Source organism: Myxine glutinosa, chromosome 9 (assembly GCF_964187855.1).
Source record: "Myxine glutinosa chromosome 9, kmMyxGlut1.1, whole genome shotgun sequence".
Classification (NCBI taxonomy): domain Eukaryota; kingdom Metazoa; phylum Chordata; class Myxini; order Myxiniformes; family Myxinidae; genus Myxine; species Myxine glutinosa.
Window position 1 is genome coordinate 84,410,696 of NC_136269.1, and position 27,498 is coordinate 84,438,193.

The 27,498-nt window shown below is 43.8% G+C and overlaps 3 protein-coding genes across 6 annotated transcripts in view; 2 read left to right on the plus strand and 1 right to left on the minus strand.

Annotated features, from left to right (window-relative positions):
• Positions 1-806: 806 nt before the first annotated feature.
• LOC137435287 (mapk-regulated corepressor-interacting protein 1) lies at positions 807-18,375 on the plus strand. The gene is made up of 4 exons (XM_068128930.2): positions 807-1,273; positions 15,587-15,714; positions 17,555-17,644; positions 17,971-18,375. Exons 1-4 carry the CDS (start codon positions 1,266-1,268, stop codon positions 18,039-18,041), a joined length of 297 nt encoding a protein of 98 aa, XP_067985031.2. The 5' UTR covers positions 807-1,265; the 3' UTR covers positions 18,042-18,375.
• SLC39A11 (solute carrier family 39 member 11) lies at positions 18,336-26,921 on the minus strand. 4 transcript variants are annotated; one of them, XM_068128928.2, is made up of 9 exons: positions 26,649-26,921; positions 26,496-26,534; positions 25,756-25,911; positions 24,883-24,985; positions 20,850-21,020; positions 19,675-19,744; positions 19,497-19,595; positions 19,137-19,295; positions 18,336-19,044 (listed from the first exon to the last, which is right to left on the minus strand). In XM_068128928.2, the coding sequence occupies exons 1-9, from the start codon at positions 26,754-26,756 to the stop codon at positions 18,966-18,968; spliced, it is 984 nt and encodes a 327-aa protein (XP_067985029.1). In that variant the 5' UTR covers positions 26,757-26,921; the 3' UTR covers positions 18,336-18,965. The 4 variants fall into 4 exon arrangements, with proteins under 4 accessions (XP_067985029.1, XP_078640611.1, XP_078640609.1 ...); XM_078784485.1 differs by having other exon boundaries at positions 26,637-26,921; XM_078784483.1 differs by having other exon boundaries at positions 18,336-19,295.
• Positions 26,913-27,498, plus strand: part of MAK16 (MAK16 homolog) — a 42,665-nt gene continuing 42,079 nt past the window's right edge. The window contains exon 1 of the mRNA XM_078784486.1: positions 26,913-27,056. The gene's annotated coding sequence lies outside the window, so the exon portion shown is untranslated. The remainder of the gene's footprint in view (positions 27,057-27,498) is intronic.

Consider the following 27,498-nt stretch of genomic DNA (forward strand, 5'->3'; position numbering starts at 1 on the left):
TCCGCCATGATGCCCCGGAGCTGGAATTGGGCCTCGGCCTGCAGAAAACGTCGGCTTGCACTTCCCAAAACTCCGGGAGTTTGATTGCGACGGCGTTGGTAGCCATGGCGCGTTCGGGGGTCAGCAACGGCTGAACCAATCGGGGTCACCTGTGTGGTGCTGTGCACACATGACTCGATTGCCAGAGAGGTAGGCCACAACGCGTTGATACAACAAGAGTCTTTATTCAGAGCTCGCACTTCAGCACTGGGCGGGCGGGCTCGAGCTTAGAGCCCGCATATATCTCCCGAGGCCACGCCTTGCCCCCGGGCGTGGCCGATCGGCCGAAAGGCGGGGCATGCATTTCAGTTCCCCGCCTGGACGCTCGCGCCACCCACTGGTGCGCGGAATTATTGTCCCGTGTGCCCGCCACAATATATCCTGCTCACAGACAAACAGAGAGGCAGACAGGGCTGAAGACACAACCTCAGTGCACCTTCGGTGATGGGGGTAATGAGCATAGCATCATAACAGTACTGTATTATCATTATTACAAAAGAATAATAATTCCTGGGATTCCTGCCTCATGCATTTCCTGGGATTTCTTGGCATTCATGCATGTTTATGTTTTGAAACAATCCAAACAAAGTTAACAATCTTCATGGCATATAATGCAAAACTTACACCAGATAAATAACCATCAGGTTTCATTTACAGCATATAGTTCATTCAGCAAATAATGCACATACTCCATCCTCCCAAAGAGTGGGTAAAGTCAGCAACATTGCAAAAACTATACGTTGTACCTGAAGCCAGTGAAGCGTCACGAGGATTGGAGTGACGTCATCAAATGTCCGGTCTTTAATTAATTAAGAACGAGCCCGCTGACATATTCTGATCTGCGAACAGTGAGTTGCGGCACTCGCTGGAGGTTCGATTCCGGTCGCTTGGTATTGGACCGTCGCTTGACTGTATGCCGCGGTCGTCAAGGCAACCGTGTGTGATCGCGTGGCGATGACGTTTTCAAAGCGGAGGGGCGCTGGGCTAGACTAGAGGATTAGCGTAGGCCGAGCGTCCCGGCCCAGGAAGACGGATATCGCTCGAAACTCAACGATACTTGCTCGAAGACGAGTCTCAAGAGCGAGTACCCTGCGGTACACACGGATTAACGTCAAGTCGCAGGCGAGCGGTTACAATTGATCTAAACATCAGCCGGCGGCTCCGGCGGCTTGAAGACTCTCGGTAGTGGAATTGGGAAGAACGGACAGTTTGGGTCCACGCTCACCATGGCCAGGTAAGCACAAGACGCATGTTTGACGTGGATAAACAATTGTACGGCTTCGGGAAAGACGGTATTCTTAATCCGATCGGTAGTTTAAGAAGAGACGAGAACGGCACTCAGTGGAAAGCAAACCTCCACCTGGTTGGCCATGTCCCTCAATGGTGAAGAATCACTTTAAAATTCTACTAGCCGGATCCGGATCTTCACCAAAATCGAATCGAATCGTCCTTGTCAGACATTCAACCTGTCCAACAAGTTTCATCCAAATCCATCCACAACCTTTTGAGATATCCTGCTATATGTTGGATTTAGCCCTATCTCCCAATGGTGAAGAATCACTTTAAAAGAATTAAATAATTATCATATCCGAATCCATATTCGGATCTTCACCAAAATCGAATCGAATCGTCTTTGTCCGACACCCACCTGGTCCACCAAGGTTCGTCTAAATCCGTCCACAACTTTTTGAGATATAATAATAATAATAATAATAATGCATTTATTTTATATAGCGCTTTTCAGGAAGCCCAAAGACGCTTTGACAGAGTGCAAAACATAATGCATAGCAAAACATAAAAACAATTGCAAAAAAACAAGAATCAATAGGGAAATATTCAAAGCAGATATCCTGCTATATGTTGGATTTAGCCTCCCAATGGTGAAGAATCACTTTAAAAAAATTAAATAATTATCATATCCGAATCCATATTCGGATCTTCACCAAAATCGAATCGAATCGTCCTTCTCAGACACCCACCTGGTCCACCAAGTTTCGTCCAAATCCGTCCACAACTTTTTGAGATATCCTGCTATATGTCGGATTTAGCCCGATCTCCCAATGGTGAAGAATCACTTAGAAAAAAATAAATAATTATCATATCCGAATCCATATTCGGATCTTCACCAAAATCGAATCATTTCGTCCTTGTCACATACACAACCTCTCTGCCAAGTTTCGTCCAAATCCATCCACAACTTTTTGAGATATCCTGCTATATGTCGGATTTAGCCCTATCTCCCAATGGTGAAGAATCACTTAGAAAAAAATTAAATAATTATCATATCCGAATCCATATTCGGATCTTCACCAAAATCGAATCATTTCGTCCTTGTCACATACACAACCTCTCTGCCAAGTTTCGTCCAAATCCGTCCACAACTTTTTGAGATATCCTGCTATATGTTGGATTTAGCCCTATCTCCCAATGGTGAAGAATCACTTAGAAAAAAATTAAATAATTATCATATCCGAATCCATATTCGGATCTTCACCAAAATCGAATTATTTCGTCCTTGTCACATACACAACCTCTCTGCCAAATTTCGTCCGAATCCGTCCACAACTTTTTGAGATATTTTGTTCACAAACAAACAAACGGACGGACAGACAAACAGACAGGGGTGAAAACATAACCTCCATCCACCTTTGGTGTTTTAATTTGAATAAAAAAGCAGCTGATAAAGTATTCTTAATGAAGTACATCCAAGGAAATAATGACCGGAAACGGTGGTAGCTCTGTGACTCGTGACTCAGAAAACAAAACGGTGCATAATTGGCAACTACAGGGGCAAAGCAGGTGTGGAGGGTAGGGGCTTGTCCCTTAGCCAGACCACAGTGAGACTAATGTCCTACACAGTACACATTCAGCTGCTCTAAAATACTTGGAACAAGAAGTGGTTGCTGTTGCGACTCGACAAAAACTGCTACTCATAACAGAGGAGGTATCGCAGTGAAAAAGGCAAAATGGAGAATGCAAGAGATAATGGTACCCTGCTTCGTGAAGTCCTCGCATGAAGTGTAGGATTAAACTTAAAGCATCTCTGGAAATGAGGTTCCACATAAAGGAGAAAAAGAGAAACAAAACAGTGGTGGTGTGCGGAAAGCCAGTATTTTGGGAGTTTGACCAGCAGGTGGTTTGTGGAGGAATGCATGCATCCTGTAAAAGCTGGGGAGAGTCAGAGCTCAGAGGGCTGAGATAGTAGAGGGAGCTGGCTGGAGGAGAGGCGGTTAAAAACAAAGGCCACCAACCTGTTTTCAGTGTGAGGTTCACAGGCCTGTTGCTTCAATCTCATTATGAGACAGTCCAATAATATTGGGAGATTTAGATTGCACAAAATCCATGAGAAAGAGATGTGAGGTTGAGGTACCAAGCTGTTTGGGAGAGTAGAATTCCATTGACCTATGGACGACAGCCTTGTAGGCTGTGAGTTGTTCTGATTTTTCTTGGAATGATGGAGGATGCCCAGGTTGTAACTGGATTTTGTAACCAGGTAGAATATATATGTTCATTCCAGAAGAGGTAATTGCTGTTGGTGAGGCCTAGAAGTGGAAGAGACTGAACGTCTTCCAGTGGCTGACCAATTAATTACTGTAGATAGGTATGTTCATTTGACAAACGCATCTGCTGTCTGCTAGTCAGTGGAGGCCATACTTTTCAATGAATGAAGTCGTTCATGTGGAGGGCTGGCAGGTTGGCCTGGACTAGAGGTACGCATACTCACCTCTGAGCTGTTCAGTCTGGGTTTGAATCTCAATCTCTGTCATCCCAGTATTCCACAGGCAGGTTGATTCATCAATGTGTGTGCCATATCTCGGATGGACATTACAGGCGTCCCATCTGCCGGCAGTAGTTGGTGGACGTTAAAGATCCCACGGTGCCCTTCACGGAGAGTAAGTGAGCTATCGCTGACACTATTGGCAAAGTCCAAATTCCTGCTCTAATATTTGTGAGGCCTGGCCAGGCGGTTCACAAAAAACTTGGGCCACCTTATCCTCGGCCAACCCCACAAGAATGTGGGATAATTGTGGCTGTTTTTAGAAGAAGATGAGGTCCTTTTATGAAGACGAGGAACAAAACAGGGCCCACGACACTCCCTTGTGGCACTCCAGCCTCCACCCAGATAGGAGGAGACAGTTCATTTTGAGAGCAGCGTGTTGACTGCTGTTCGTCAGCCAGGTATAAAGGTAGCCTTGTACACTGCAGGCAGTGAACTTGCCAAACAGAGCAGGATGCCAGATTGTGTCAAATTCCCAACATATGTCCCTTACAGTGTCGTGTTTTACATGAAACTTCACTACAGCTGCTTTTATAAAGGAATCCTGAAATGGAAGAGGAATTGATATGTTAATGGAATGCAAGAAGTACACAGATGCAGGCTACTACTTTCGGGATAGTTTTGCCAAGCACCAGCATCGATCGGTCTTGAGGGCATTTATCCATCTTGTGGATCAGCTGAAACATATTAATGAAAGACATTATGACTACCATATGTGATTTCAGTATTTGTCTTTTTCGGGAGTGATCGGTTCTCCAGAATCAAAGAATAAATTAAATATTGGAACAGAAGTGTCCATTTAGTTTATCAAGCTTATTTGAGTGTGCATGTTCCTTCTATGGAATGACATTACTTCAACTTCGCCAATGGACCAAAAAGTTGGGAGTTTTCCATTGAAATATTCCAGGCTCACTCAGGAAAATTAATGATCAGGGATGTTCAATATAACATTTACATTATTATTAGACCGTGCACGCAAAGCCAAATGCGGGGTTAAGCAATCGGTTAATGTCCGTCCGTCTTATTAGTTTATGACCATCAGTTTATGATCGAGGAGCAACTTATTTAAATCGAATGTTATATTTTGAACATGAATTTGAACTTGAATAGGAAGACAAGTTTGCTGTTTTAACGTACTTTTGCTCTGAATTCGTTCTGACCGCGCAAGCACAGAGAGGAGTGAGAGTATTTTTTTTTACTCTTGTCTGCCTGCCTGCAGCAAAATTGACAACCATTACGCCTGGGTCCCCCGTCGGTGAAGTGATGCGAGTTGACAAAGTGGAAGACGCAAGGCGGCCATCTTGGATTTTGACGTGGCGACCCAATTTTCAATAGCGTTCTCCCTTATGCCTGGATACACCCACACACCAGATTAGAAGTTGGTACTTCGCTTATTTTTCAAGATATTCATCTCACAAGGTTCAGACATACATGGCGGCGGCCATCTTGGATTTTGACGTGGCGACCCAGTTTTGAATAGCGTTCTTCCTTGTGCCTAGATACACCCACACACCAAATTAGAAGTTGGTACTTCGCTTATTTTTCAAGATATTCAGCTCACAAGTTTCAGACATACATGGCATCAGACATACATGGTGGCGGCCATCTTGGATTTTGACATGGGTTGCACCCACACACCAAATTCGAATGCGGTCCTTCGCTTACGCACGCACGCACACACACACACACGGACACACGGACGGAGGGGAAAACCATAGTCCCCCTTTCGCTCCGAAATCATTACAAACAGGAAACTCACTATTTTTAACGACGTTATAAAGGACAAAAACAACAAGCACGAAGAACTAATGATGTAACATGTTAGGGTGATGTAATAGTCACTGGCGAAAATGACAGTAAAACCCTGAATTTAATTATTTTATACGCCTTTAAAACTTTATTTTCAATGAATTATATTCTTCAACACTGGAGAACACAAATTGCTTTATCACCTCCAAGAACCATGCCATATATTCATATACTAGTATAAAGCCCATCAAAAATGACGGGTTGGAAAAGTTTATTCCACGGTGCAGCCTCGTGAGCTTGCCAAAGTCTGAAGCCTCGGTCTCGTGGCAGGTGTGCTTATATCTTCTTTATTAGACACTAGCAGAAGTACCCGGCGTTCCCGGGCGGGGACGGGGGGTGGAAGAGGAGGGGAGGAGAGGGGGGAATGGGGGAGGGGGGAAGGAGAGGGGAGGAGGGGAGGCAGGAGCATGGACTTTTGCGCATGCGCAAGATTGGAGGTCACATCTTTTTGAAGCTGTCCATGCGCTCTCGCTTTCGAAGTTAAGTAATTTTTCACAATTGTGTTTTTGTCAAAACTGTATCTATCTTTCGGTGTGTGTACCTATAGTGTGTCTTTAGTAAGATTCTCGGTGTTAATTTTTCATACATGTATACAAAATCGTCGGTTAATTCGTGTCGCGTATTTTGAGGCCTAGTAGGCTACCGTGTCCGACCTTGAGGCTTTGTTTTTCTCTCAGCGGTCCGTCGATTGCGCTGCAATTACTTTCGTTCTCTGTTTTTGTCCCAGTCTTTCACCCCATACTTCCTTGTTTAAAATCTCAACTAAAAAAAAAATTAAAAAAAATCCTTCTCTGTTCTTATTCGTTTATTCGTTGTTCTTATTTGTTCGTTCGTTCTTCGATTACGTGTTACACCCCCATTTCCATTTTCCATTTCCCCAGATAGTTTTCACTGCTCAATTTAAAAATGTTTAAACTTTCCCCTGAAGAACTGTATTCTGTCGTATATTATAACACCTTTTTCTTCTTCTATAAAAGGATGCTTTCGACTTGCTCACCAAATCTATTCATTCCAAAAAAAATTCCATCTCTTACAGTTCCTCTTTTCTACATTCCCGAAACTCTCCTGCACTCCACCCCTCCTTCAGCATCCTCAAACGTATTTTTGACTTGAAGGTCTCAAGAAACTCATTTTGCAATAAATGTTCGTTTCCCATTAATCGTACACTTTCTAAAATCCCCTCTCACCCCTCCCCTCCAAATCTTCCCCATCACCCATCCCTTTCAAATCTCCCCCCTTGCCCCTTCCCTCCTAAACTCCCCCCACACCCCTCCCCTCCGAGACTCTCCCTCGCTCCTCCCCTCCTAGACTCCCCTCTCACCCCTCCTCCTCGCTTCTTCCCCCTTCCAACTTTCACCTTCATCTCCCCCAACCTTCTGCCTCGCTCTTCCCCCTCCTCAAATAACACCTCACTGTGCCTCACCCAATCACCATCAAACCTTTTGTCCGCCCCATTCTTCCCTTTCTCCAAGCTATTCTGAAATCTCTGACACACTATCAACAGCTCTCCCTACCTCCCCCTCTCACCCCTCATCTTATCCGACCCCTCAACTCCCCTGTCCTTTACCCGATGCTCCACCTCCCTCTTCCTTAACGGTATGGACCTCAAACATCCGGGGCCTTCGCTCAAACTTGACTGATCTCTCCATACAGGTTGCTTCTGACAAACCAGACGTGATCTGCTTAACAGAAACTTTCCTCCTTCATGATGTCTGTGATTCCTTGGTATCTCTCCCAGGTTACTCCCTCCTCCGGTATGATAGACCTGAGCCTCGTCCTGGAGGTGGGGTTGCTATCTTTATAAAAAAAACTCTTCCTCACTCGCCCTGCACTGCCCTCTCTCCACCTCACCCCCAGGAATACCTTTGGCTACGGCTTCCCCTTTGCTCCCACCTTTTGTTCATATGTGTGTTGTACCGTCCACCAAACAGTGATGACTCCATCTGCGTCTCGCTGTCTGATAATATGGACCAACTTCTATCTACCCATCCCAACTCTCTCTTCCTCATATGTGGTGATTTCAATTGTCACCATGCCAGTTGGCTGGGTGTGGGTACCTCTCTCACCAGCCATGGCTCCTCAGCAAAGGACTTCTGCGACTCACTGGGACTGACACAATCTGTCAATTTCCCGACCCGGATCTCAGTCAACGGAGCATCTTCTCTTCTGGACTTGGTTATGACTAACTTCCCTGAAAATGTCTGCTGCTCTTCTTCTGCTCCAATCGGCTCATCTGATCATGTGCTTGTTAAAGCGGACATCTCTCTGACCATTCTCAGAGAGCCTCCTCAGCGTCGGCGAGTCTGGCATTTCACTCAGGCCAACTGGCACGGTCTTCAAGCAGCCATCAATCATCTGGATTGGTCTCCCATCTCTACCGCCTCTGACATCAACTCATCCTGGGAATTCTTCCAAAGTAAATTGCTCTCTCTCATGCACAGATTTATCCCATCTCGTCTTCAGTTGTCATACCCTTCCTCCCATCCATGGTACACGGCATCTTGTGGTGAGGCTATTGCCCAGAAACAACTTGCTTTCGTCTCCTGGAAAGCAAATCCAACGGAAGGAAATCTCATTTCCTTTCACAAAGCCCGAAACAAGTGTGTGTCCACCCTCAGGAGAGCCAGGAAACAATATCTCTCCGTTCTCAAGACCCTGGTGTTGGGCTAGCGGCGAGGGTGCCGGCTTAGGATCCTAGGATCCTGGGTTCGAATCCCGGTCAATCGCTGAATTAACGCCAGGGGGGTTGACTCAGCCTGTCATCCTTCCGAGGTCGGCAAATTGAGTACCAGTTCACTGGTAATTCCCTGTTTGTCGTTAAAGGCGGCAAAAAGGGTTGGCGTCAGGAAGGGCATCCGGCCGTAAAACATTGCTTCAAAAAGGGGACCGAAAAACAACAACAACCACAGTTCCCGAAAAAGGCCAACCCCCGCTTGCGGGGAAAAATGGCCTCTAAAGGTGGTTTTTTTTTTCTCAAGACCGAACTCTCTTATCTGTCTCTCTCTTCCAAATCCTGGTGGCGTCTGGTCAAATCTGTTTCTGGTGTTTGTTCCCCCTCCATCCCCTCCCTCACCTCAAACGGCTACACGGCTGACTCCGCACGTGAAAAAGCTGAATGCCTCAACTCTGTGTTTGCCTCTAAATCTTGTGTCCCAAACCCATCCCTCTCTGTACCCACCGTACCCAGTCGTACCCAGCTGCTCCTGGACTCTGTGTCCTTTCCTCCTGACAAGGTGGAAAAGTTTCTGTCAACCCTCGACTCTGATTCTGCAACTGGACCTGACGGCACCAGCCCACAGGTCCTAAAATCCTGTTCTTCCGCTCTTTCACTCCCTCTCTCTGTTCTCTTCACCCTCTCTTTTGCTCAAGGTCATCTGCCATCTGTTTGGAAATCAGCCAACATCACCGCTTTGCACAAAAAAGGTGCAAAAACAGATCCTAGCAACTACAGACCAATCAGCCTTCTCCCAATTATCAGCAAAGTCATGGAATCCATCATTGCTTCAGATATGAAATCTTTCCTCTTCTCCAATGGCTTGATCTCTGATCATCAATTTGGTTTCAGACCTGGTCACTCGACTCAGGACATGTTGCTTCTGCTTTCTCAACAATGGATGGAGGTCCTCAATGCCAAACAGGAAATTAGAGCTGTCTCCCTTGACATATCACGTGCCTTCGATAAGGTCTGGCACCCCGCTCTGCTCACCAAACTCGTCTCCTTTGGGATCCATGGAAATCTCCACGCATGGCTGGCGGACTTCCTCTCCAGTCGTAGTCAACATGTGGCCCTGAATGGGTTTCTCTCATCTCCTCTTCCTGTTCAGGCTGGAGTTCCCCTAGGCAGTGTTCTGGGCCCTGTGCTTTTTCTGGTCTTCATCAATGATCTCTCTGACTCTCTTGAAAATTCTCTCTATCTCTTTGCTGATGACCACTCTGTCGCTCCATTCCTCATCCCTCAGATCGGCAGTCTGCAGCCTCTTCACTCTCTGCAGACCTGGACAAAATCACAGACTGGGCAAACAAGTGGAACATTGGAACATGTCTTTCAATCCTGACAAATCTCACACTCTTACGATGTCTCTCCGAAAAGACCGACTGGACAACCCTCCCATCCACTTTCTGAATAATCCTCTCCAAGAAGTTCTGTCACTCAAGCTTTTGGGTCTCACTATCTGCCGTGATCTTTCCTGGGAAAACCACATTTCAAATCTGGCCTCCAAAGCCAGTCGCCGACTGTGCATCCTCCGTCGTGCGAAGTCCTTCCTTGGCACACCTGAGCTCCTCACCACATACAAGGCTTTCATCCGCAACTCAATGGAATACTGCTCTCCCCTCTAGGCTGGTGCGCCTGCCTCACACCTAGCTCGTCTTCACGCTGTTGAAACCAAAGCGTTCAGAATCATTGGAATCTCCCGTGATGAAGCTAACTCCAAGGGCCTTTCACTCACTCACCGCAGGCAGGTTGGTGGTCTTTCCGTCTTCTACCGACTTCTCTCTGGCCTTCCCCCTCCCCCCAGCTCTCTCTGGGCTCTGTCCCCCAAATATTCCTACAGGTCGCACAAGATCTGCCTGCAACCCTCTTATGGTTAAACTGCCAAAATCAAGACTCTCTGCTCACCTTCACTCCTTCATTCCTCTTTTCTCCCACCTCTGGAACAAACTCCCTCACTCTCTTCAATCCCACCACCCTCCAGGTCTTTAAAACAGCTGTTCACCACCATCTATCTTCCCCCATCCAAAACCTTGATCTTTTCTACCCCCGCTAATTTCACCCCAAATCCACTTTTTTGAAATACCAACTTCTGTCCTGGAAGTCCTTGGTATCCTTGTGTTTTATACTTCTCCTTCCCCCCCCCCCCCCCTTCCCACGCTCCTCCCCCCCAAGCCCTCTCACTCCCACATCTCCCTGCTCTCAAACACTGATCTCTACAACCACTGGATAGCGCATCGCCCACTGAACGTAACACACACAACTGACGCTGCCGCACACACAGGTCGGCCATCTTAACCACTCGCATCGTATGCGGACACGTCAGGAGTCAGGGAGTGAACAACACGTAATTTGTATGGAATTCCCAACTAAGCTCGCTACTTTCCTTCAGATCTGGAATTTATATCAAATCCCTTATACTATAGTTTCAAATTGTATTCTCGTAATAGAGGCCTACATCAACATCAACTTGTTTAATCATCAAAAAAATGTCCCCCACTACACCAAGTCCTAATCATTTGCTTCCTTCTTCAAAACAAAACAATGCTATTAATGTTGCAGCATTTTGCAGACGAGATCAGTAATGGCATCCACTAACAGTTCTTATTGAATGGTAATTTGTTTTCTTTGCTAAATAAAAGTAATTTAAAAAAGGTAATTACTTTCTAGTGATTTATTTCCATTCTTATTTCTTGTCAGAAGTAAACTTTTCAGTCGTAAATGGGGGGGCATGAAGGAATCTTAAAAATCATTTAAGGAATACATGCACTGTTATGGCAATAAAAGGCAATATGTAAGGCAAAAAGTACAGTTGTGGCAATGAAAGGCAATTTGTAATTGATCGTCCTTTGGCAACGTTGGTATTTAAAGGAGTACAATTGTACTGGTACAATGAGCTATCAACTGAGGCTATTCTCATTACAGCGACTTGCCACAGGGGGACTCAAGTTGCATTTAATATGCCTACATTGGCTGTGGGTCTTTGACTTGCAAGCTTTTGGTTTGCATTGACAAAGTCAATAGATGTAGTGATTTATATAAAATATCTAAAAAGTTATCCTGTACGTCCATCCATGGTAATGGGATGCGGGTAGTTTCCTTGTTCATGAAAGCTGCTAATAGTTCGAACTACTCATGCCTAAATAAGATGAGCTTTGACAATAATTGTTTGCGTAGTTTGGGTCCTGTTATCTTCTCAGTGAAGCACTTGGCAAGGTGATGCATCCGGATCTTGATGTAACATGCTGCAATGCACTTGATAAGCACAAACACGTGATTGTGGGCTGGCGGACAGCCGAACATGTGATCCTTCAGCTGTGCAGACAAACATTGAGATCCGACATCATGCAGAACAGCCGTTGATAGGGCAGATGCAATCCCTTCAGACCGAGGTAGAGCACCGTCTGTTGTACGGAGCAGTCTCTGGAGGCATCGCTCAGTAGATTTGCACACCTTCACCACATCATCAGAAGATTTGATAAGGCCACCCCGATTCTTTCTCTTCAAGAGGCGTCCACCGGCATCCATCCCATTTGAAGTCAGAACCTGTTGACATTCAAGGCAAGGTGTGCGTCTCTTTACCATACGTACAACGTAGCCTGCTATGTATCCTATAGCATCATGTAGCACTGGAGACAAGGGAGGGATGTTCGGTGCATCAATGTAATCATGGTCTTCATTACATGGCTGCCGATCTTCCCAGTCATATTTCCTGATAAGAAACATGTCGCTCTCATGGGTGATGCGGCCTTCTCTGTCATGGCTGACAAGTACACTGGACACATGAAGGATCGGTGTCTTGTCTTGCGCGATGCAATTACCTCCCATTCCCTTGATTTCATGACGAACCAGCAGCCTCTTGTAGGTGGATTGGAATTGTCTCGCTGTTGGGTTGTTATTTGTCAAAAGTTAGATTGTAATGTAAATCTAAAATATAGAACTTTTTTACGTAGCAACTAACAAGGGAATCTACACATGGGTCTGTACAAACATCTAACTCGTTCATGTGTTGCACGCTATTAACTCTAAACGGTCTCATTTACAGCAACTTTATTATACTTACAGATGAAATGTTGGATTGCAACCCTTGAACTGCCTATTTGTACAGTTGACCGCAGCACATGAAGGCATCTTGAGTCCATTTATAGTAATAACGAATCAAAATTATATATGTATTGGCAGGAGTGTTAACGCGAGCTTTCTTGGAGAATCAATGCGAGTGGTTAAGATGGCGGCCGGTTCGTACGTTTGGCGTCAGATCGATCAGCCAATGCGCTATCCAGTGGTTGTAGAGATCAGTGCTCGCAAATGTTGTTTGTGTGCTTCCCCTTCTCTCCCCATTTTGTCTTCCACTCCCTCTTTTTATATATTTTGTTTGTGAAATAAATGTTAGCTCTTTCACGAGCCTCGATTCTGTATACAAAAAAAAAGAAAAAAAAAGAGAGGACGGGGGTATATATATATATATATATATATATTATATATATATATATATATATATATATATGCTTGTGGGTGAATGCAGCGTTCATCACGTTTCTGAGTTAAGTGTGATGCCGACCAGGAGGAAGAAGAAGCCGTACTCCCAACTTCGTACACTTCCGGAATTGTTTGATTTATTTGTATTCAAATGTCTGGTGATTGTTTTATATTTGTTTATGCGACTGTGTACTTGTATATAACTGTCATTAATTTTAAAAGGCTAAGGCACTATCGAGCGATTTTTTTTTTTTTTACTCCAAAAAAACCATCTTTAAAAAAAAAAATATTTTTGCCTAAAACACTCCCAGGCACTCACTGATGAATCTTGGAAAGTTTGACGAAGATCCATTCAGCCATCTCTGAGAAAAATGGCGACACACACACACACACACACCAACATCTCTCTTATATAGTAGATCATACGGATGTAAATGAACACCCGTTCTACTCTGCGCACGTTGCACATCACATGCAGCAAATTTCACCTCCCTGCCCCTTGAATTTTTTTTTTTTTAAACACTTCCGTACACCGTCCTTGAGACTGGGTTTGCAAGCCTCCGTCTACAATTCCAATAGAAGACATAATTACTCTTTTATGGAAAATGTTTTTCGAGTTCGTTTTATCCTCAAAATAGACTGTAGTAAACACAAATTCAAGTTAAAAAATTGGCTTTTAAAACCCACCCTTATGAAGGGGGACAGACATCTATCTGTACAAACACACAAACTGACATTTGTGTTTCATATGGTAGATAACATGAGAGGGCTTGACATTTGAGAGGGACAGTATCAGGGTGAAGAAGACTATGTAAATCAGCTTCTGGATATTTTTTTAATCGATCTTTAAAATCATCATTTTATTAAAATTGAAGTATATACAGTCGTGGCCAAAAATATTGGCACCCTAACACTTTTTTCAAATAATGCACCATTTCTTCCAGAAAATTGTTGAAATTAAACAATATTTTGGTATTGACATATGCTTTTCTTTGGTTTGCAGTGGAACAAAACAAAAAAAAGCTGAAAAAAAATACGAAATCTTAGCTTATTCCACACAGCAATCCTAAAATGGCCCGGACAATATTATTGGCACCTTTTAAAAGTTGTTAGAAATAATTAGATTTCAAGCAGGTGATTCTCCTTTACTTTAGAAATGAACTCACCTGTGGCAAGTTGCAGGTGCCTGCAATATAAAAATCACTCATTCAACCACTTTCAATAGAGAAAAGGAGCTACTCTGCTGTTTTGTGTCACTGTGTGTACCGCAATGAGCATGGAGAAAAGAAAGAAAACCAGATAATTGGCTGAGGAGGTCAGGCACAAGATTGTAGCCAAGCATGGACAATCTCAAGGCTTCAAGTCCATCTCCAGAGACCTTGATGTTCCTGTGTCCACCGTACGCAATGTTATCGGAAAGTTCAAGGCCCATGGCACTGTAGCCAACCTCCCTGGATGTGGCCGCAAGAGAAAACCTGATCGAAGATTGCAGCGAATGATTGTTCAATGGTGGAGAAAGCACCTCGACCAACTCCCAAACAGATTCAAGCTGATCTTCAGACACAAGGTACGACAATCAATTTCAACTCGCACCATCCGTCGCCAACTCCATGAAAGGGGGTTCTATGGTAGGAGACCCAGGAGGACCCCACAGCTGAGAGAGAGACATAAGAAAGCCCGACTGGATTTGCCAAAACACACCTGAACAAGCTAAAATCATTCTGGGAGAATGTCCTGTGGGCAGATAAGACCAAATTAGAGCTTTTTTGGGAAAGCACATCATCTCTATGTTTACAGAAAAAAAAATTAAGCCTTTAAGGAAAAGAACACCTTCCCTACAGTCAAACATGGACGAGGTTCAGTGATGTTTTGGGGTGGCTGTGCTGCCTCTGGCACTGGGTGCCTTGAATGTGTGCATGGCATCATGAAATCAGGAGATCACCAAGGCATTTTGGAGTGCAATGTTGAACCCAGTGTCAGAAAGCTGGGTCACCGTCAAAGGTCATGGGTCTTGCAGCAGGACAATGACCCCTAACACACTTCTAATAGCACACAGGAATGGTTTAAGACAAAACGCTGGACTGTTCTGTAGTGGCCAGCAATGAGTCCAGATTTAAATCCCTTTCAACACCTGTGGGGAGATCTGAAAACAGCAGTTCGGAGAAGGCACTATTCAAATCTGGGAGAACTGGAGCACCTGACAACAAGAGTGGGCCAAACTGCCAGCAGAGAGGTGTGGGAAGCTCATTCATGGCTATAGGAAGCCTTGGCTGCAGTTATTTTGTCCAAAGTCTGTGCTACCAAATATTAAGTAGAGGGTGTCAATAATTTTATCAATGCCATTTATTTTTATTTTCTGATTTAAAAGGATATATTAAGTTCTGAATCAAAAACAAAGGTTCTGTAATATTAACAGTGAAATGAAGAATTGTGGAGACCAAATACTTTTGTCAATTTCAACTTCTTTTTAGAGAAAACTGTTATTTTAAAAAAGTGCAAGGGTGTCAATATTTTTTGCCACGACTGTACTTCACTGTGTGGCGTATCGTGTTCTATTAACTCTAGTTATTATTCTGTAATGGCCCCAATTATTTCTACCTTGTGGGGTTGGCCAGAAAACAGGTTTGGCCCATTTTTCACAAACCAGCTGGCTAGTCTTGATGTTCGCCTGTGGCAGGAATTTGTCCAGGGTATTTGTGATAACGCACTTACTCTTTGTGAGATATCATACGATATCATATTACTAATATACGATATCTTGCCTTCTCCAGCTCCCCAGTCGCCCGGCCTGGGGTTGTGACTATAAACGGGAAGCGTATGAGCAGCACAAGAACAGCAGGGGGGCAGCAGGATTCTCCCAACCACGCACATGAGGACAATGTTCGGTTTGTCTCCCAAGGTGGGTGGGTACGTATTCATAGCAGAACTACGAGTGTCAACCTTGGCTACCTACAGTGACAGATTTTTTCCCATCTGCAATTCCATATTTCCACTTTCAAAGGTTGTTTGTATTAAGTTACAAACTGGAACTCACCGATTCAGAGCCACCCAGAACAGCTGGCTGAAACAACAACTCCTGCCAAGCTTGCAGGAAGGTGTACGTGAAATGATATTAAGGTGGTCCCAGAGTATGAAAAAGTTAGAAAATAAATAGACTTTCCTGCAGACTAGTGTACTCAATGAATATGTCCAAACAAATTATGCTTGTCCAAATAAAAAATGTCCCCCTTGCTACTTGTTCTGCCAATTTGAAATGCTCATAACTTTTGGCATAGACACAAATCAGATGGCAATTTGTTATTGGAGGGATGGAAGCACAATCTAGGGTGAAGTCCATGGTGCACCATCGCAAATCCATATGCTTCCTATCTAAAGCAAAGTTGAAATATGGCAAAATGCTCCACCAGGAATGACCCAATTTTTTTTCCCCATTTTGACCCCGGTAACCCTTAGTCCCCACCCCCTCGGACATGATAACCCGGGGGTAAAAATCAACAAAACAATTGTTACATATTCCATGCATCTCCCAATCTTGATTGCATATCTAAAGTTTAGTTTTAAAATCTTTTAAAATGTGCCAGTAATTGTATTTTTCGGTATTTGACCTTTTGACACCCCAACCAGGGGGCGGAGCCAAAAATGACACGGCTCTTACACCTTCTTGTGGTGATCATAACTACCATGTTTGGTGAATTTTTGCACAGCGTGCGTGCGTTTAGGAGATGGCATGATGGACGGACAGACAGAGGGTGCATATTACAATACCCCGCCGTTTTTTTCACAAAACAGGAGACAATGATTGTAATCTATTCTAAAATATATTACTAGCTTAACAAGCATTCTGAGTGTTGCGCTGCAATACATGTCCCCTACCGGCAGTCTGTTGTCCGGAAAACTGTTGGGGAAATTACCAAAGTTCAAAGTGCCATAACTTTGTCAAAAATGATCGAAACGTCGTGAAGTTCGAACTTGAGCTGTAACTTATCATGAGGAAACCATGTACCAAGTTTGAAATCATTAGCATTAAGCGTTTAGAAAAAAAGTCGGGAAAACTGTTCTTTGCGTGACGGACTGACAGACGGAAGGACGGAGTGCAAACCTATAGTCCCCTCCGGTGTACACCGGTAGGGGACTAATAATGACTAAGGAAGAAGTAATCTGTTTGATCTGGTGTGTGTAACCACATTTTTGCTGTCTGAGCATGGTGCATCTCACAACATGCTTCGTAAGTAAACCACAAACTGACCTTCAATCGGCGATTGTGTGGTGGTGATGGTGGAGGGGCGGGGGAGGGGGAGCTCATGTTTTTGGCAAAATGTGCAAATGGATTCGTAACATACACAAAACTGGTTGCATTAGTAACTCGGAGAACAGGACGTAACACATATGGGAAATATCTTCCATGCCAAGAGTCAATGCTACAACTTGGGAGAGTGAAGGTAACATCAAGTGGATACTTGGATCTGCAATAAGTATCAAAAAGTGCAACAATTCCTTCCCGAGGATTATTGAATGGCCAACAACTGTGATGGGTGCTCCTTCCCTCCCCTCCCATTTCCAAACTGTATTCAAGCTTTATGCTGTCCTGATCCCTGCTTTGAACCATTAGTTTGAAGCAAGACATTTTTACCAAAGGTTTAAATTTCAACCAGATGGTGTAGTGATACTCGGTGCAAAGTTGTGCAAAGCATTTTCCGAGTTGAACAATGATCTGACTCGTGTGGTGTGGTACCCCACAGTGTGGCAGAGAGTAGAACGACAACTACGTATGTGTCGTGATGACGGACCTCTGTCTTATAGGGAGAAGGAACCTAACCCAGAACTCAGAAGTGAGTATACCAACTCCACACAGCAACCAACATTCTAGGGAACTAAACCGAGCATACAAACTCGCAGATGTCACACAGACATGCTCGAGGCAATAAGAGTTGAGACATACAAAAGCACAAGATTACAAAAGATTAAAAAGACCATCAAATATTGATTGAGGACAGATTGTTCCAAGACTGATTGAACAGATTGTTCCAACAACCATATTCAACACGAGTTTTATAATAACCACTGAAGTTGCATTCAAAAGGAGTTTCAGATGTAGTGTGTGTGTGTGTGTGTGTGTGTGGTTTTTTTTTTTGTTTTGTTTTTTCCACCCTGGCAGACTTTGTTCCTGTAAATCTCGAAGAGCTCTCAAAGAAGCAAGAAATTGCAGCCACCAATGACAAGTCATAAGCTGAAACCAGCAGTGGTGACATATTGCCTTAAAAGGACAACATTAATATTTGTTCTTCTGGTTCCATTGCATTTATATTGCTTTTCAAAATAATTGGAATCCCCACCACCTTAGCAGCAGGGATAGTGTTGATGTCATTGCCTTTTCCTCATTATGTAATTTTTAAATGTTCAAGTTTGGGAAGATTTTTTACTCGTTTTGAGCATGGTTGTAAAGGACCTATTACCAAGAGGGTGCTGAACTTCATATTTTGACAAGTTAAAAAAAAAAAAAAAGGTCCAGTGTCCTCTGGAGAATTTCTGAAATCATTTATAAAAGTACAACTTTACCAAACTCGGTTTGTATGCTCAATGGATCTTTACTTTGCACAAAGGAAGAAAAAAAAGAATCACATTTTGTTGGGATCTTGGAGATTATGGCATCTACTGGGTTGGATGGAACATAGCGAACATGTATAGTGGAATGCATTTTTAAAATCAATGTGATCAAAGGAAGGAAAGAAAAATTATGAAAACTTCTCAATATTCTGTATGAGAACAGAGCCTTCAGGAACCAAGGTGTGGTTTTCAACGAGATGTAGAAATCTCTGCTACCTTTGGAACTATTTACAGAAAATGTCGAAGGCAAATGCACGTTTTCTTCATTTAAAACCAGTTAAATCACTGCACCCTTTTCCCACTTCACCCACAACTCCACTCACTCCCATCCACCTTTTCAAAGTACTGAGACGAGAATGGGCTGCATACTTTTGTTAAAGCCAAGGAGCGTGAGACTGTGATCTTTAGTCCACCACTCCACATGAGCCACTTCAGAGTCTTGGTTGAAATTGCCTTCACCTTATAAATATATACATTTGTGCTTCAACCGCATGATGGAAAGTTATAGTTGCTTGTGTCACTCTGGCTTAGATGAAAGCCAACTGTTCAGCCAAGACCAACATCTAAAGTCATCATGACTACAAAACCCAAGATAGCCATCCAAGAGGAGAGCTTGCCATTGCCACTGTTGGAGAGAGGGGCAGGTAAAAGGGAAGAGTTAGAAGATTGAGAATAAGTGGTTGGGTTTGAGAATGCAATTGGAGATAATTTGACAACCTGACATGGGATTCGGGAATGATGGCATCTATTACGACGTAGATCATTGCCCCAGCAGCGAAGGCAAGTGCATAGGGCAGTAATGGCTCTGCCATCACCACCGCTCCAGCTCCAAGAACGCCAGCTAGTGGCTCCACCATGCCACTCAGCTGCCCATAACTGACATGCAGAAACATTACTCACTTCCTGTTAAAGCCATCTTGCAGGTATGAAATCAGTTGTCTGCTCAATACTTTGTCAAACCGACATTGGGTGAATGGTTGATTTTCTTTCTTTTTTTAATCACCCAATGGGTGGAGTATTGTGGGTTGTGATGGTGGTTCAAAAGGAAGGAGGGTGAGTTATTGGGTACCAACTTACCAGAATGCTTTCCAGGAGCTAACTCCCATCCCTCTCAGTGGCAGGCTAACAGCCAAACCTTCAGGGAAATTCTGTATGCCTATTCCTATTGCCAGGCTCCTGTTAAATAAAGCAGGCAGTTAAAACCTAAGCATGTGTCAACAGGTTAAAAAAAAAAGCTTTCCAATAACATGCTCACCTGGCTTTCTCAAATGTTGCCGATTCAGTCCTGCCTATTGCTCCAAACCCCACTCCAACAGCCAACCCCTCTGCACACATACAGATAAAAAGCAACATGAATGTTAAAGATAATTTCAAACATCTCATTGACAGAAATATCAAAGCTCCGCAAGTAGTCTCAAAATGAGTTTAAATAGAGTACAATAAGGCTAAATAAAAGAGCCCGAGGTGGGCTGACGGGCATCTCTCAAGGTTGTAGGTCAGACCTCTGCTGATTTGGGGGGAACCTTCTCTGGAAGCCTGTGTGATCCCCTGGGAGCTCCCCTGATCCAAAAACGAAAAATCTAGGACCGAGCGATGTTGCAGACCATTGAGTAGAAGGGATGTATCAGGTTTCAGAGCAATCAGTTGGTAAATAAGAGACAAGTAGGGATCCGAAGGTTCAGGAGGTAACCCCCCCAACCCCTGGAAGCCACCATGATCCAAAATTTAAAAAATGAAGCCTGAACGATAATGTGGGCCATTGAGTACAAGGGCTGTATTGGGTTTCAGAGCAATCGGTTGGTAAATAAGGGACAAATAGGGATCCAAAGTTTCAGGGGGTAATTCTCCCCAACCCACCCCAACCCCACCAGGAACCCCCTGATCCCCTGGGAGGCCTCCTGATCCAAATTCGGAAAATACAAAATCAGAAAATGCAATACCAAGCAATCCTGAGGACCATTGAGTAGAAGGGCTGTATCGGGTTTCAGAGCAACCGGCTGAGAAATAAGGGACAAGTATGGATCCAAAGCCTAGGGGGTGACCCAACCCTCCCCCCCCCCCCCCCCCACACCCTCTGAGGCATGCTCCCCCTTCCCCCCCCCCCCCACACCCTCCCCTGGGAGCCCCCACGATTCAAAATCGAAGCCCGAGCTATTGTGCGGGCTACTGTGTTATATTCATGGGTCAAGTTTCAGAACAATCATCCGGGTGATAAGGGAGGAGTTGCAAAAATATGAAAATGGTAACGACCGGACGGACAGACATCCGAACTCCACGACCCACGTTTTAAATTAATCTCTACAAGTTGAAATGACATCAATGCAATTTGAATAGTGAGGAAATACATTGAACAGCTCAAAACATTATGTCCCTGTGTGTAATCAGACACCCGTGTTGATTAATGGGGGGCAGCACAGTAGCCAAACCTACCTGGAATGTTATGTACAGTGATTGCCATAACGAGGAGCATGATACGATGCCAGTCACCTTTGGCTGGCTGCTCAGAAGGACGTGCTCCCCCCATGGCATCCACCATGGAGACAGCATTACCAGAAAAGGCCTTCTTTCGGCGAATTACTTCTCCGTTGCTTATGCCCTTCTCTGTTAATCAGAACAATAGAAAAAGCCTTTGGTGAGTGGGGACTGATTTCTGTTCATTCTAATGAAACATCTTCATATAATCTGTTATATATCCACTAGTACACCCACTCCCTATGGGAGTGGCAGAAATGGTCATGTTATTATCCTCTCTGGAATATATAGATTACAGTAGATCTCGGCTCGGGTTTCAAGAACGTCGGGTTTCCTCCCTTTCAGGTCAGTGTTAAACAACAGTAGCGACTGTTTAACATGGTAATCATATGTCTGTGGTTTATATATACATATATATATATGTATTTTATTTCATTATTTTTTACTTCTGGTGGGGTTACCACACGAAACACCACGATAAGCTATATACACGTTAACATGGCGTTTGTCCAAGGAGGAAAAACCCATTGGGGAGAGGGGATATTATTCGTATCAAGACTCTTTTGCTAAAACATTAATATTATGCTATCATCAGTATTGTTACAAGTCTTGCCATAAATGTGGATGAGCAAACATTGCACGTCATATAACACATGGTATGGCAGCCATATTGGATTAAAGGAAAATATTGGGACATCATTTTCTCCAAAACTGCTCAACGAAATTTTTTTTTTAACTTGGCATATGTCATCAACTCCTCCTGAGGGTATACAGTCACGTGAAAAAGTAAGTACAGTAGTACACCCCATGTAAAGTTTTGACTTTTTCAACATACAGCTATTTGATCTTCATTTCAACAATATTGATAGATAAAGGTGATATAATATAACAAATATCATGAAACATTTGCATTTTGTAGTCCATTGTATAATTTAAATAAACATAAATGCAAATTTCGCATGTGGAAAAAGTAAGTACACCCTTGGCTCTAATAGGTGGTATTGCCCCCTTTGGCAGAAACAACCTCAAGTAGGCGTTTCTTATAACTGTCTACCAGTCTCTGACATCGACTGGGAGAAATTTTTGCCCACTCCTCCATGCAGAATTCTTTCAGCTGTGCGATGTTTGAGGGGTTTCTTGCATGCACAGCTCGTTTCAAATCCCCCCACAACATCTCGATGGGGTTTAGATCCGGGCTTTGACTTGGCCATTCAAGAACCCTCCATTTCTTTCTTTTCAACTTTCCGACAGATGGCCTCACATTATCCTCAAGCACCCTCTGGTACAATGAAGAATTCATAGTGGATTCTATGATGGTGAGCTGCCCAGGCCCTGATGCAGCAAAGCTGCCCCAAACCATAATATTTCCACCACCATGCTTTACAGTTGGTATCAGGTTATTGTGGTCAAATGCTGTCTTTGGGTTTCGCCAAACATGTCTTCTGGTACTGTGGCCAAATAGCTCTACCTTTGACTCATCTGTCCAGAGCACATTGTTCCAGAAGTGCTGGTCTTTGCCTTGGTGTTCATTGGCAAACTTTAGTCTTGCCCTGATGTTCTTTCTGGACAGCAAAGGGTTCCTCCTGGCACACCTCCCATGTAGATCAAATTTGTGCAGCCTCTTTCTAATGGTAGACTCGTGCACTTTGACATCAACAGTGGCAAGAGCTACCTGTAGGTCCCGTGATGACATTCTGGGGTTCTTAGAAACTTCTTTCAGCATCTTGTGGTCTGCTCTCGGGCTGAACTTGCTGGGGCGGCCTGGCCTGAACAAGTTGGCAGTTGTTTGGAATCTTCTCCACTTGTAGGTGATCTTCCGGACAGTCGATGATTGATTTCAAATTGTTTGGAGATCTTTTTAAATCCCTTCCCAGACTCGTAGGCATCTATAACCTTCTTTCTGAAGGCCTCGGAGAGCTCTTTTGATCTAGGCATGGTGACGCCGCACACTTCAACAACAAAGAGCAAACCAAACTAAATGTCTGAGGTTTAAATAAGACAGGTTCCTCCAAGATCCTCTCTAACGATGTTCTAATTATTTGCACCTGAGCTGCTGCACCTGATTCTAATTTTAGGTATTTGAAGTAGTGATAAATGTAGGGGTGTACTTACTTTTTCCACATGTGAAATTTGCATTTATGTTTATTTAAATTATACAATGGACTACAAAATGTAAATGTTTCATGATATTTGTTATATTATATCACCTTGATCTATCAACATTGTTGAAATGAAGATCAAATAGCTGTATGTTGAAATATGTTGAAAAAGTCAAAACTTTACATGGGGTGTACTTACTTTTTCACATGACTGTATGGGGTGATAATTATGACATCATTGGTGAAGTGGTATTCCAGTCATAATTGGTCGACTTGAAATCCTTATCCGAAAAACATGAAACTTCATATATCTGATAGATGACCGATAATGCAATTGGTTGGTAAATAAGAGACCAGCAGGGATGCGAAGGTTCAGCAGGTACCCCCCCAACCCTGAGTGAAGAATTAAATAATGATGTGCATAACCCGTTCCACCCTCTGCTGGCAGTCCACTAAAACACCCTCTCCCTCCCCCACTCCACTTCACCATTTTCTGTGTTGATTCCTATTAGAAGTTTGTATGTTGTTAGTAGACATGTTATGGTTGATATTTGTGAGGTAGTTGGGTTTCTTCAGATTATGGGATGAGGAAGTTGTTACGTTCTGTGAGACACTCACTCATCCATTACCTTTTATTGCCTCCGCCACCAAAGGTGGATGGAGGTTATGTTTTCACCCCTGTCTGTCCGTCTGTGAACAGGATATCTCAAAAAGTTGTGGCCAGATTCGGCCAAAATTTGGCAAAGAGGTAGTGTGTGTGACAAGGACGAAATTATTAGATTTTGGTAAAGATCCGGATCCGGATACAGCTAGTAGAATTTTTTTAAAGTGATTCTTCACCATTGGGAAATAGGGCCAAAAACTATACATAGAAGGATATCTCAAAAAGTTGTGGACGGATGATTTTGATTAAATGTGATTCTGTATTGTGATTTTCTGGGATACAAAACATAAACTGTTCACCTGGCGGAGGTATGCTCTCTACTGAGTGCCGTTCTAGTTATGTATGCAGATCATGTGACATTGTGCCACTCCTTCCATTCCATACGCTTCGTGATTCTAAAATGAATTTAAACTGCCAGGAAGTGTATGAGAGTACAACTGCAGTTCCAACTATACCGTTTTTGCCTAATTCTTGCTTCAAGGCCTTAAACACACTCTTAAACATGCCCTCACGTGTAAAAACTTTGAACGGGTGATCAAAGCACAATTCGAGATTCTACACATGTAAATTTGGCCCTTACTGTTTTAATTTGACTGGATGAATTATAACAACCTGCATCAATTTAGGTACTTTGTACTTTAAATGTATTTAGTAATCTTTGTGCTTGAATGTAACCCGCTGAGCAAGTTCATCTTTTCATTCATTTGAATTAAGAATATTTTTTACTTTTAATCCCAGACTCAGTGATGTTGTGGTTAGAGTGTCCACTCTGAATCTGAGATGTTGGCGTTCAATTCCAACCCGAGCAGTCGTACCGAAGACTTCAATAGCATGTGCTGCTTCCTCGTTCAAAACTCAGCCTTTGGAGGACAGAGCAAGGATAAACCCAATAGATTTGTATTCCATAGGCCTAGGGGGTGGGGTTCTCCCCAAAACGCAACACCGAATGAGAAAAAGCACCGCCAATAGATGGTGCCACTAGTACTCAAAGGTGAACGGCTGTTTGTTGTCTGGTGTCTTTATATGTGTCTATGTGGTTTGTGTGAGATTTGTGTGTGACAGCTCTTCCATGGGCTTTATAAACTAGAAAAATAATAACACCAGCAGCGATAAAATGAATCAAGCACCAATGTAATGAAATGGTAAGAAAAGCAATGTCTACTTAGATTGTGTCAATGCAAGCTCCTCCCAACCTCCACAGGTGTGGAACTGGACTCGAGGATCTCACCCATAGAAATTGCCAGGTTTTCTTTTGGGTCCCCAACCACTGGAGAGTTCTCATCATTTTTCTTGACATTGTTTATTAAGGTTTTCTGGATTTCAGTGAAGTCCTGGTGAATAAGGATATTTAGGCAAGGTTAACAAACTCCCTCACTCTCTTCAATCCCACTCCTCCCTCCAGGTCTTTAAAACAGCTGTTCCCCACCATCTCTTATCTTCCCCCATCCAAAACCTTGATCTTTTCTACCCCCGTTAATGCACCCCAGATCCACTTTTTTTGAAAGACCGACTTCTTTCCTGGAAGTCCGAGCAATGTCCAAGTGTTTTAACCCCCCCCCCCCCCATACCTTTCCCATACCTCCTCCCCCTAAGCCCTCTCCCTCCCACAGATCTCCCGATGTCCCTGCTCTCCATCTTGTCTCCCGCTCCCTTTATCTTATGTTTTATGTATCAGTTTGTATTTTTGTGATCAATGTTACCTCTTTCACGAGACTCGATCTTGTATACAAAAAAAAACGTTAAAACTATTTACATTTTATTATTACAAATGGCAAAATTGTAGAACAGATCTACACTTTTCTTCCTCCCATCCCTCTCTTCCTTTTCCCCAGATGTCGTATTCACTCTCCTCTTCCTCTTCACTCCACACTTTCTAAATCTCCTATCCATTCTGTTCATCCTCAAAACAGTTACAATAGTTGACTAGCCAAATCAAATAAATGTAACCTGTAATAATAAAAAGTTAATTTTCCACCTTCTTATCAAAGTCTAAATTCTGCACGAGATAAATCATTATGGGAGACTCCTATATATGATCCTGGGGTTTCCATATGCAAGCAAACAATGCATACAAGTCAAAGGCCGAGAAGGACCAACTAACCGTGTTTGGGAGCAGGACGTCGGTCAAGTAGACAAAAGTCGCACCCAGCGCAAAACCCACAGCTACGGGACACCAAGAGAATGTACCATACCCACCTGCTTCCGCCAACTCAATGGCAGGAGCTAGCAGAGACCAGTAAGAGGCAGCCAACATCACCTGGAAGGCAACAAATGTGGAGTCACTGGAATACGTTCCGATTCCCATCTTGAAGAACAGGGCAAGCTATCGAAGGATGGAAGAGAAACCATTTCTGGGGAATTGATAAATAAATAAATAAACCCACAACCTGGAAACATTTTCCATCTCGAGTCATTTTCTAATTAAACGGTAGATCATTATCACAACAAAACCAGTCTTACAGTAGAGTGACGTGGCTGTCCCGATGCACTACAGTGCACCAAATGAGATTATCAAATCACAAGGCTCAGCACTTTCAAAACAAACATGTCATGGCAAGTCAGGCTTATCCAAACAGTCACCTTAATTTGCCTTTTAAATAAGGTCTCCTGGGCGAACTGTTTTCACCTGTCCCACTCCCAGGTGCCAGGTGCACCAAAGTCTCAGTGGATTTGCCAAATGGCAAGGTGCAAGTAAACAGAGCTCTCGTGTCAAAATGCATTTTGTCCGATCGATAACTATCGATGCGCAAGACGGCAGTGTTGCCTACGTCAGCGTTGGCAATGACGTCACCAAGTGGCTCCATACGAGAGTACAGAGCGAGAGCTCCACGTCACACTTACCCCAGCAGCAAACCCCAAGCTTCCATCGAGAACCTCACGCTGCAGACACAGCACACAGGTAATGGAGCACGGTATGAGCAAAAGAGAACACGACAGGTTCAGCACATCATCAACTGGTAAAGTTTATGGCACAGGATATACCTAATCCGGTACCTGTGCGCTACCCAGTACGAACACCAGCGATGCACCTGCCGCGGTAACAGCCCAGGTGAAACCTGTTCCCAGCAAAGTCTGCGTCAAGGGATGAAGACCAGGCCACATGGCGGTAGCGGCTCGGCCTGGGGGCGGACGGTGGAAGCGCGGGGGTCGAAGTGAGGGGAACGAGCGAGAGGAGGGATAAATCCAAGCGAGTTTGTAGGTTAAACAGGTTGAATGAAGTGGAACGATCACCGCGAGCTGTCAGGGGCCTGAATAACCTGCTCCGCCCCTGGGCTCGACCGTGGAGATCAGGGCGGGGTGGGACCCGCGGAGAACGATCGCGGCCTGGGCCTGGCGGTGCAGGGCTTTCCATACAACGAGAAGCGCCTTGAGTTTAAAACCTACACGACGTCCAGGTGCAAGGTACATGATGCGATTGCAATAACAAACATCGCACACGGACACGCGAGGAAAACCCACACGAAGCTGTAAAATGAAGCCGAAATAAAGAACTTAATTATAATAATCGCAATCTGAACAGGCTCGTTTTACACGAGTCTACAGCAATTGTGTTGAGCGGTGTAAGGCTGCGGTCCAATTAGCAGGACACATCGTACCACATCTCGTTAATACATCCTGAGGTAAAAACGTACAGGAGCCAAAAATGCATATTTTATTAGTATTACTTCATATATGAGATACGCCAACATTATTTACCGGATATAATGATTAAAGATTTAATATTAGCCCGAGAATTTTGCTGAGTGAGTCTCACATAGGTCCAAGATTCAATACAACTCATTACTTCACAACGTTTTGCACAAACTGTGGTTCCATCCAGCGATCGAAGCTGGACCCTTCATAG

What these genes read in the sequence shown, in the direction of transcription:
- LOC137435287 (XM_068128930.2), top strand. An exon ending in TGTTCGGTTTGTCTCCCAAG is followed by an intron (nt 15,715 to 17,554) that starts GTGGGTGGGTAC and finishes GGTACCCCACAG; the next exon opens with TGTGGCAGAGAGTAGAACGA. An exon ending in ACCTAACCCAGAACTCAGAA is followed by an intron (nt 17,645 to 17,970) that starts GTGAGTATACCA and finishes CCACCCTGGCAG; the next exon opens with ACTTTGTTCCTGTAAATCTC.
- SLC39A11 (XM_078784483.1), bottom strand. Translation starts at nt 26,756, where the DNA reads ATGTGGCCTGGTCTTCATCCCTTGACGCAGACTTTGCTGGGAACAGGT. An exon ending in ACGTCCTGCTCCCAAACACG is followed by an intron (nt 24,986 to 25,755) that starts GTTAGTTGGTCC and finishes CTTATTCACCAG; the next exon opens with GACTTCACTGAAATCCAGAA. An exon ending in AGCTCCTGGAAAGCATTCTG is followed by an intron (nt 19,296 to 19,496) that starts GTAAGTTGGTAC and finishes TCTGCATGTCAG; the next exon opens with TTATGGGCAGCTGAGTGGCA.